The 11,326-nt window shown below is 31.6% G+C and overlaps 1 protein-coding gene across 2 annotated transcripts; it reads left to right on the top strand.

Annotated features, from left to right (window-relative positions):
* Window positions 1-3,565: 3,565 nt before the first annotated feature.
* LOC111410016 (probable LRR receptor-like serine/threonine-protein kinase At3g47570) lies at window positions 3,566-10,996 on the top strand. Of its 2 annotated transcripts, XM_023040170.1 has the most exons (6): window positions 3,566-4,401; window positions 5,310-5,381; window positions 5,892-5,963; window positions 8,064-8,135; window positions 8,199-10,334; window positions 10,477-10,996. In XM_023040170.1, exons 1-6 carry the CDS (start codon window positions 3,645-3,647, stop codon window positions 10,815-10,817), a joined length of 3,450 nt encoding a protein of 1,149 aa, XP_022895938.1. In that variant the 5' UTR covers window positions 3,566-3,644; the 3' UTR covers window positions 10,818-10,996. The 2 variants fall into 2 exon arrangements, with proteins under 2 accessions (XP_022895938.1, XP_022895939.1); XM_023040171.1 differs by lacking the exon at window positions 8,064-8,135.
* The last annotated feature ends 330 nt before the right edge of the window (window positions 10,997-11,326 follow it).

The following is an 11,326-nucleotide window of genomic DNA, read 5'->3' as shown; positions in this document are numbered from 1 at the left end:
ATATATATATATTTACTTTTGGCTTTTGCGATTTATTCCCCAACTTTATTTCTCCATTTAATTTAATCATTTTCTTGTGCAATTTTGATCCTTTAACGTCTAACTTCGTCCATTTGATCCCTTAAGGGGTCTTCAATCATCACTTCAGGGTCCGGATCAAATATTGGGTGATTCAATTTAGTTCCAAACTTTGTATTTCTTCCTTTTTTTTGTCTGCTTTTTTGCTTTTTTCTTCCAATTCCGTCAAATTGCCACACGTTTTACCTAACATACAATTTTAAAATATAAATAAGCCCCAATTCTTTCCAATTAATTATAATTACTCTCATTTAATAACGAAATAAGTATATAAAAATATACTTATCAGATTCCATTGCTCATAGGATATTAGTGGTGTATTAGTGGCCTTTTCCATAAATATAACAAGCTTTACTAGATTATAAAATTGGAGAATTATTCCATTGACTACCAAATTGGAGAAACTGGTACATTGGATGCACTGACTTTTCTTTATCTTCCAATGTGGAAGTTGTGCAAGTTTTTCTACATATGAAAGTTGCATTCTTCGAATAATCCGAGAAATAACTAGCTTTCATAGACTTCAAAGTCCACTAATACCCCACTTTTTCTAGAATGTAGAATTTTCTTCAGAAAATAAAAGTAGCTTAAATTATGCAAAACTTAAAACTGTAAATTCTCAACGGTTTGTCTTATGTAAGGTTGGATATAGCTTGAATTTATATTAATTATTTATAGAAGAAAGCCTCATTTTATTTATTTATTTATTTTTTTGACTGATGGTTAGCATGAATTTATATTATTAGACTCCATTTTTTCAAAAATAAAGTGAACTTTTGCTTGACTACCAAACCAAGATATTACTTGCATAACTTTTCTTCGTCTTTCGATGTGGAAATTGTGGAAGTTTTTCCTCAAATGAAAGTAATGTTGTTCCAATGATTCAAAAGATATTAACTTTAAGAAACTTCAAAGTCCACTAATACCCCGCTTTTTCTATAATGTAGAATTTTCTTCAGAAAATAAAAGTAGCTTAAATTATGCAAAACTTAAAACTGTAAATTCTCAACGGTTTGTCTTATGTAAGGTTGGATATAGCTTGAATTTATATTAATTATTTATAGAAGAAAGCCTCATTTTATTTATTTATTTATTTTTTTGACTGATGGTTAGCATGAATTTATATTATTAGACTCCATTTTTTCAAAAATAAAGTAAACTTTTGCTTGACTACCAAACCAAGATATTACTTGCATAACTTTTCTTCGTCTTTCAATGTGGAAATTGTGGAAGTTTTTCCTCAAATGAAAGTGATGTTGTTCCAATGATTCAAAAGATATTAACTTTAAGAAACTTCAAAGTCCACTAATACCCCACTTTTTCTAGAATGTAGAATTTTCTTCAGAAAATAAAAGTAGCTTAAATTATGCAAAACTTAAAACTGTAAATTCTCAACGGTTTGTCTTATGTAAGGTTGGATATAGCTTGAATTTATATTAATTATTTATAGAAGAAAGCTTTTTTTTTTTTTTTGACTGATGGTTACCATGAATTTATATTATTAGACTCCATTTTTTTGAAAAATAAAGTGAACTTTTGCTTGAATACCAAACCAAGATATTACTTGCATAAGTTTTCTTCGTCTTTTGATGTGGAAATTGTGGAAGTTTTTCCTCAAATGAAAGTGACGTTGTTCCAGTGATTCAAAAGATATTAACTTTAAGAGACTTCAAAGTCCACTAATACCCCACTTTTTCTAGAATGTAGAATTTTCTTCAGAAAATGAAAGTAGCTTAAATTATGCAAAACTTAAAACTGTAAATTCTCAACGGTTTGTCTTATGTAAGGTTGGATATAGCTTGAATTTATATTAATTATATATAGAAGCAAGCTTTTTTTTTTTTTTTGACTGATGGTTACCATGAATTTATATTATTATACTCCATTTTTTTCAAAAATAAAATGAACTGTGCTTGACTATCAAACCAGAGATATTACTTGCATAACTTTTCTTCGTCTTTCTATGTGGAAATTGTGGAAGTTTTTCCTCAAGTGAAACTGACATTGTTCCAATGATTTGGATTGTTTTATGTAAGGCTAGATATAGCTTGAATTTATAATTATTTACAGAAGAAAGTAATTTATTTATTTGACAGTCACAAGAAAGGTTTTATCATTAATAAGAAACTTAATTTATATTATTTAGCTTAGTGAAAAGAAGTTTGATAGAAGTGTTTAATATTGCTTATCAGACCCCCTTATGAATAGAGCAAGAAAATTGCAAGATGAAATAAATTAATCGCAAACAATGACATCAAGATTTTCAATGGAAATTCATGATGGGTAGAAGAGGAGAATTCACTAGATCAAAAATTCAGATCAATGATTGTTGTTACGAGATTTGACGCATTTTCATACAAATCTAATCTTTTTCTAATGATATGAAGAGTTATAAGTCGCTGAATATATATACAACCCCTAAAACAATATTTGAATTTTTTTCCTCAAATGAAAATTGCATTATTCTAATAATCCAAAAGAATTTATTAACTTTAAGAGACATCAAACTCCACTAATGCTCCATATTTTCTAGAAGAACGTGGAGATTTTATTAAGATAAAAATAGGTTAAAATGTGCAAATCTAAAATTGCAAATTGTAAACGATTTGTCTTATATAAGGCTAGATATAACTTGAATTTTCATTTGTAGAAGAAAGATTTTTATCGTTACTAAGAACCTAAATTTGAATTGTTTTGCACAGTGCATATAAGTTCGATAGAAGTGTTCAATATTGCTTATAAAGCATTTTTAAAACTTAAAAAACTTGTTGCACGCATGCGCTTATAAAGCATTTTTAAAACTTAAAAACTTGTTGCGCGCGATATATATTCAAATATATGTTCTTAGTAATGATAAAAACATTTCTTCTACAAATGAAAACTCAAGCTATATCTAGCCTTACATAACACAACCTGTTTAGGATTTGCAGTTTATGATTTGCACATTTTAAGCTACTTTTATCTTCTTAATAAAATCTCCACATTCTACTAGAAAATATGGGGCATTAGTGGAGTTTGAAGTTTCTAAGTTAATAAATTCTTTTGGATTATTAGTAGAAGAATGCAATTTTCATTTGTGGAAAACCTTTCACAATTTCCACAATGAAAGATACCGCATCCAATGGAATCATTTCTCGGGTTTGATAATCAAGCCAAATTTGTTTTATTTATGGGAAAAGTGGAGTGCATAATGGTGTGACGGGCACCACTCCTATATATTGTTGAAACTAACTTGTGGTGTGGGATAATGAATTTTAAATTGAATAAACAATTAAAAAACTTAAACAAGACTACTTAATCAACGTTTGTTGAACGCCAACCATAAATATCAAAAATATTTAATATATTCATTTTTCTTGACTAAGATAGTCATACCAACTGTCGATTGCCGTATGGAAAATGCTGCCAAAAGCTATTGGAAAATTAGTGAAAAGACCAATGATCATAAGTATTTGTGCTTTATCTATATCTATATATTGTGAGTTGAACTAAGTAAAAAGTAGCAGAAAACTTTTATACACACACATTTATCAAACTCATCGTTGCAAACCCATTTTAAATTAACCATGAGAAAGAATGTCATGTTTACGTTGCTGGCAATTCTTTACTTGCTTATGAACATTGTTTCATCTATAAATAGTTCCACTGATGAGTATTCTCTTCTAGCCTTCAAATCTCAAATAACATTTGATCCAAATAAAATATTAACTAACAATTGGTCTCAGGGAACCTCGTTCTGCAACTGGATTGGCATTACCTGTGGCAGGAGACATCAAAGAGTTAGGGTCTTGAATCTAGCAAATATGGGTATAGAAGCTATTATTGCTAAAGAAATCGGAGAACTCTCTTTTTTGAGATCTTTGATTATTAGAAATAATAGTTTCCATGGATTTATCCCCTCCACAATTGGTAACTTAAGTCAGCTTCGAGAAATAGAGATGCAGGAGAATGAGCTAAATGGTCCTATTCCAACAAGTTTTGGATTTCTTGAAAATCTACAGACGTTAAATATCTCCTATAATGGACTCACCGGAAATATTCCTAACATGATTTTCAACCTCTCTTCTCTTATTGAAATTAGTTTTGTAAACAATAGTCTCTCAGGAAGTCTACCTATGGATATTTGCTACAATCTTCAAAAGCTAGAGAGGCTAAGAGTCTCAGGGAATCAATTAAGTGGCGACATTCCTCCAAACTTGGGAACATGCACAAATTTGGAACTGCTTTCACTGTCATACAATCATTTTTCTGGAAGAATTCCAATGGAAATTGGGAACTTATCAAATCTTCAAGTTCTCTATCTAGGTGGAAATAATTTGACAGGTACTTTTAAAGTATTGTTCGTGTAAATATATCTCTCAATTCACTAGATAATATTTTCCAATTTTTTTTTTTCAATAGACCAATATTGTTATCACTTCAAATCATAAAACATCTCTTACGTGCATATTGATCCGTCTGTTAATGCCCATGGATTATGTCCTTTTACATAGATGCTTTAAAAGTTATGTATGTACTTACACCTGAAAGCTCCATTGTGCATTCTGAAACCCACACAAAAAATAAATAAATAAATAAATAAAAATAAATAAATAAATTGGCCCATAATTTTTTAATGCAAAAGCTTGTGAAAAAGTCGACTACCAAAAGTTATTTAAAGAATTAAATATGTCATCACACCATTTAAAAAAAAAAAAGAAAAAAGAAAAAAAAGAGAGATGCAATATTCAATATGATTTGACGGTACAATGAATAAAATCAGCTTTGAGAAATGTGTCTCATCATTTGTAGCATTTTCCAAATATTTATTAGAGATACATCATAATAGCATCAAATCCTACTTACCCAATGAGCTTGGGATGAAGATGGACACTGCTTGTGGCTAGCATCATTACAATATTGGTCCGTATTTTATAATCTTTTCATTACTAATTAGATTTAGATTTCTATTTTATTTTAATTTTTTTAGTTTGAGGACCTAGGATGCAATTTCAGTAAAGAATAGTCTAAATTCAGTTGACAAAAAAATATATGCTGATGGAAAATCTAAATGGCTAATGTTTTTCAGCATGTACAACATTTTCCAAATAATATTCGAAATACAACATGCAACAATAACTTCAAAGCTACTTAGTTATCGAAATTAAACTAGTTTGTACTTCTCCTCTTTAATTAAGTCTATTTTGCGTTAATTTAACACTTGATGTTTTAATGTATAAATGGATTGGCAGGAAACATTCCAAATGAAATTGGAAACATGTTAGCACTTGCAAAACTAGGTTTGGAGCGCAACGATTTTAGTGGTAAGTAACTAGATGTCCCAAACTTATTTTATATATTAAGTCAAGAGTTCTAAAAAGCACAATGCATGGATACACGGCAAGGTCAAACTTCCTACTTCTATGAGCCTAAACGGGCAAGGTGTAAAAAAAGTATAAAGTGTGTCTACGGCAAGACCCAACATTGTGCTTTAGAACGCTAATTAAATCAGTTTCGATTTGTTTATTTAGTGACCTTCATAGGTTTGTACCAAAACAATAAATTTAAAATTGTCATTTATAACATAGATTTTTAAGCTGTGGGATATTAAATGAACTTTAAGTTACCACTAGGCATTTTACACTTCTTTGACAAATGTTTTGGCATTTATGACGTTTTCCTAATTATTATTAGAAATACAACATGCAACAATAAACTTCATAGGAACTTAATTATCGACTTCAAATTAGTTGGTACTTCTCTTTAATTAGATCTATTTTATGTTAATTTAATATTTGGTATTCTAAAATCTTTATGTTTAAATGGATTGGCAGGAAATATTCAAATTGAAATACGAAATCTATCAGCACTTACATATTTAGCTCTGAGTCACAATGGTTTCAGCGGTATGTAACTAAATCTCCTAAATATATTTTACGTATTAAATCTAATGTTCTATAAAACTTAAGGTGTGGCTAGACGTCAATGTCAAGCTTCATGTTTTTACGAGCCTAAACGGACTATGCCTAAAAATGTGTGAAGCGTGACTAGGGTACAAAGATTAGTTTATTGCCTAATGTACTCTTTAGAATACTAATTAATTCTATTTCAATCAATGTCAAGGAAAAGATTTATACCAACGTTCTAAATTTAAAATTTGTTCTAGAACAAAGAACTTTTTGTTGATCAAAAATCTAAATGAACCACCTAGGCATTTTACACTCTTTTGCCAGATGTGTTTCAACTTATACAGCATTTTTCAAATAATTATTAGAAATAAATCGTAATAAATTCTCCCTGCCCATTCGGCTTGAGAAGAAGATGGATACCGCTAGTGGCTAGCCTCCTTATCATATTATTCGTTTCTTTGTTAGCTGCAAATTTGAGTTTTGTACATTGGAGTATTCTGATTAAACGTTATAAAAGGTGTGAGAGTTTTTCTTTTATAATATTTGATCTCAAAGGTTTTATTTAGTATCAACAATTTGTCCGACGTTGATTAATTATTCGATATTCCATTGCTAATCAACGAGTTAGTTATTTTACAGGTTCGCAGACATTCTAAGAAGGGTAATTAGCACAAAACATCCCTACCTTTCGATGTTTTTGTGGAAAACGTTTCTACCTTTCATTTTTTGACGGATTACACCCTTACCTTTACCTTTTTTTGCTAAAAACGTCCTTCTATCAACTCTCCGTTAAAATACTCCGTTAAATCAAAAAGGTAATTAGCACAAAAAGTCCCTACCTTTCAAAGTTATTGTGCAAAACGTCCCTATCTTTTATTTTTTAGCATAATTAGCAGAAAAGGTCCCTACCTTTCAATATTATTGTGCAAAATGTCCCTACCTTTCATTTTTAGCATTTTTACCCCTACATTTCACCTTTCATTGCGCAAAAGGTCATTTTCATCCATTTTTTCAATAAAATGACGATTTTACCCTCCTATTGAAATAAAACAAAAAGAAAAGAAAAAAATAATTAATTAATTGCAATCATAGTTCTAAATCTTTCAAAACATTACAGATAAATCCTAACTTCTCCACTATCGCCACTTTCACAACCCCACCAAGCCACCACCTATAGATCCATATAGCACCACTTTTCGACCACAACACATATCGGACTCCACCACCACCAGTGTCGCCTCACTCTCCCCAATATCCTCCTCCATAGTATTGGTCACCAATCTGTCCGAAACAACTACATTTACGGTGGTGGAGTCCAGTGGGCATGGTGGCCGAAAGGTGGTATTATGTGGATTTATAGTTGGCAGCTTGATAGGTTGTGAAAATGGTGGTGGTTGAGAATTTATGATTTATCTGTAATGTTTTGAAAGATTTAGAACTATGATTGCAATTAATTAATTAATTTTTTCTTTTCTTTTTGTTTTATTTCAATAGGAGGGTAAAATCGTCATTTTATTGAAAAAATGGATGAAAATGATATTTTGCACAATGAAAGGTGAAATGTAGGGGTAAAAATGCTAAAAATGAAAGGTAAGGACGTTTTGCACAATAATATTGAAAGGTAGGGACCTTTTCTGCTAATTATGCTAAAAAAAAATAAAAGGTAGGGACGTTTTGCACAATAACTTTGAAAGGTAGGGACCTTTTGTGCTAATTACCTTTTTGATTTAACGGAGCATTTTAACGGAGAGTTGACAGAAGGACGTTTTGCGCAAAAAAAGGTAAAGGTAAGGGTGCAATCCGCCAAAAAATGAAAGGTAGGGACGTTTTCCACAAAAACGTCGAAAGGTAAGGATGTTTTGTGCTAATTACCCTTCTAAGAATTAACGTGATTTTAGATTTATTCTTTATTATCATATGTTGTTTCTTTTTCCCTTCATCACCTTGTTTACTAAATAATTCAATATTCTAAATTAATTCCTAGACTTGACATTCTAAAGTCATATTTAGAATGACAAATCTAGGAATTAAGTTTAACTGATCTCTTTAATTTCAGTATTAACATTTTGAAATTTTTGTCCTAAAATGTATTCATAGGAAGCATTCCGAATGGATTTGGAAACTCATCAGCACTTCAATATTTATATTTGAATTGGAATATCTTAACAGGTACCCAATCTATTATTTATTAGTTTCATTATATCGAGTGCACTGACAAACACCATAACACAGGTATAATTCCACGTTCAATTGCTAGTTTATCAAATCTGAAGGATTTGGTCGTCGGTTATAACAGTCTTCTTGGAAATATCCCACGAGAATTGGGACTTCTATCAAGTTTGGAATTGTTAGATTTTTCCGTCAACAATCTTCAGGGAAACATCCCACAAGAATTGGGACGTCTATCCAATTTAAAAAGGTTAGGTTTGTCCATCAACAATCTTCAGGGTCACATACCTGATTCTATCTTCAACCTCTCCATGTTACGAATACTTTCTCTTTCTGAGAATAGTCTATCCGGCAATCTTCCATCGTCAATTGCCAATGGGCTTCCCAATCTTGAAGTTCTCTATCTTGGTGGCAATGGATTGAGTGGAAAAATTCCTGCCTCTATTTCAAATATTTCTAAGCTTACTGTTTTGGATCTTGCTAACAACTCCTTAAGCGGACAAGTACCCATGAATCTTGGGAATTTACAGAACCTACAGATTCTAAATCTAATGGGTAATAAGTTAACAAATGATCCTTCAATGCTGGAATTGGATTTTCTTACTTCATTGCAAAATTGTCGGAAGTTGAAGAGTATAAGAGTGGGATTAAATTCTTTTCACGGAATATTACCCAAATCCTTGGGTAATTTGTCATCATCTGTTGAGAGTTTTGAAGCCAGTTTTTGTGGTATTAAAGGCATCATTCCTAATGAATTTGGTAATATGAGCAACTTGTTCGATTTAGACATTGGAGGTAATAAATTGACAGGAACAATTCCTAAAATATTGGGTCAATTAAGAAAATTGCAAAAGCTTAGACTTGATGCCAATAAACTTCAGGGGTCAGTACCTGTCAACCTTTGTAATTTGGAAAATCTGTATTATCTAGATTTGAGTATCAATCAGCTCTCTCAACAGCTACCAACGTGTTTAGGGCATCTTACCTTTTTACGAGAAATTTATTTAGATGACAATTCATTGACTTCCACTATCCCATCCACGTTGTGGAGTAACAAGGAAATTCAGATTTTGAGTTTCACTAATAATTTGCTGAACGGGTCGCTGGCTCCCGAAATTGGAAGCATTGAGGGCATGCGAGAGTTATATCTATCGGGAAATCAATTCTCAGGTGATATTCCAAGCACTATAGGACAACTTCTGAGTTTGGAAAATCTATCATTATCAAACAATCGATTACATGGTCCTATACCTGATTCATTCGGTAATCTTATGTCATTGAAAACATTGGATTTATCCAAGAACAAACTCAATGGTGTAATCCCCAAGTCATTGGAGAAACTTGAGTACCTTAAGTATTTCAATGTTTCGTTCAATGAACTCAATGGTGAAATTCCAAATGGAGGGCCTTTTAAGTACTTCACGGTAGATTTTTTCATGGGCAATAGAGAATTGTGTGGAGCATCTCATTTTAAGGTCAAGCCATGTGAACATAATACAACAAGAATATCAAGCAAAACTAGAGTTTTGAAGTATATTTTACCATCAATTGCCGTGGTATTTATTTTGGCCATTGCTGTGGTTTATTTAATAAGAGGCCATAGCAGAAATAGACTTCTTCCAGCTCTTTCTACTTTTGCAATCACTGTCAAGAGGATTTCATATTATGAAGTTCTAAATGCTACCAATAAATTTAGTGAAGAGAATTTGATTGGCGAAGGCAGTATTGGTTCAGTGTATAAGGGAACATTTTCAAATGGAATGATTGCTGCTATTAAGGTTTTTAATCTGGACTTGGAAGGTGCAAACCAAAGTTTTGAAACTGAGTGCCAAATGCTTTGCAACATTCGTCACAGAAATCTTGTCAAGGTAATTAGTAGTTGCTCTAACCTTGATCTTAAAGCCTTGGTGTTGGAATATATGCCTAATGGAAACCTTACCAAATGGCTATCTTCGAACAACTATTTCCTAAATTTAGCTCAACGATTGGAAATAATGATAGATGTGGCATCTGCACTAGAGTATCTACATCATGGGTATCCCTCTCCGATTGTCCATTGTGATTTGAAGCCCAGCAACATACTTTTAGATGAAAATATGGTTGCTCATGTTGCAGACTTTGGCATTGCCAAGCTTTTCACTAAAGACCAGAGAATTTCAATTACCAAGACATTGGGCACCATTGGATATATGGCTCCAGGTAAATGGTTTTATCATCTACTTATGTATAGAGTTGTGCATGCTAATAGTGTAATGGCCATGTACTACTTATTAGTTCTTATTTATTTGTTCATCATTTAACATTTCACTAGCTAATCTGATCGCATGTCCCAATTTTTTAGAGTATGGATCCACTGGATTAGTATCAACTATGGCGGACGTTTATAGTTATGGAATTATGCTGATGGAAACACTTACCAAGAAGAAACCAACAGATGATATGTTTGTTGGAGAGTTCACAATAAGGAAATGGGTGAATGAATCATTCCCAGATGCAATAATGCAGATAGTGGATGTCGATTTAGTGAATGCTGCAGAAGACAATATTCGAGCTAAGGAGAGCTGCTTATTAATCATGGAACTGGCACTAGAATGCACAACCGATTTGCCCGAGGAGAGGCTCATTGCTAAAGATATTCTAACAAGGCTTAAGAAGATCAAACACAATTTTGTCAAAGCATAGCTAAGGTGGAACAAGATAAAAGGATTGGTTCTTAATGAGAACACAAAAAAAAAAAAAAAAAATTGATTATTTAATCAAAATCTATTTTCTATTTCACAATTAATTTTAAAGCTTATTGTATATTGGCATTTCAGGAAACTTTGTATCACTCTTCAGATTTTAAACTCCGTTGGCTTCCAGTGTGTTGTAGCTGTTTTGTGGACCCAAAATCCATAATTAGACAACATTTCTGGTTAATCTAGTGCAAGATGTAGTGGCGTAAGAAAATATTTTGGTTCCAAAAAATAATCTTTATTAGGATTTAGGTGAGAATATTGTTAATACAAAGAAGCAGCAAATTATTTGTACAAAAAAACCAAAATGAAGCTTTTTTGAAGTATACAAATTAAAAATAATAATTTAAGATAATGAATGTTGAAATAATATACCTGAAATTTCCAATAATAGTAAGAAAGGCAAGGAAACAAGATGGTAATGATGCAATTCTGGAAACTAAAATGATGCATAAT

The sequence above is a fragment of the Olea europaea genome, chromosome 15 (assembly GCF_002742605.1).
Source record: "Olea europaea var. sylvestris chromosome 15, O_europaea_v1, whole genome shotgun sequence".
Lineage (NCBI taxonomy): Eukaryota > Viridiplantae > Streptophyta > Magnoliopsida > Lamiales > Oleaceae > Olea > Olea europaea.
The sequence above is the reverse complement of the archived record's forward strand: the minus strand, read 5'-3'. Positions and strand labels throughout refer to the sequence as shown.

Bases quoted from the DNA above. Each gene is read 5' to 3' on its own strand.
- LOC111410016 (XM_023040170.1), top strand. From the start codon at position 3,645: ATGAGAAAGAATGTCATGTTTACGTTGCTGGCAATTCTTTACTTGCTT. The intron at 4,402-5,309 runs GTACTTTTAAAG...ATGGATTGGCAG, and splicing joins AGGTGGAAATAATTTGACAG to GAAACATTCCAAATGAAATT. The intron at 10,335-10,476 runs GTAAATGGTTTT...CCAATTTTTTAG, and splicing joins CATTGGATATATGGCTCCAG to AGTATGGATCCACTGGATTA.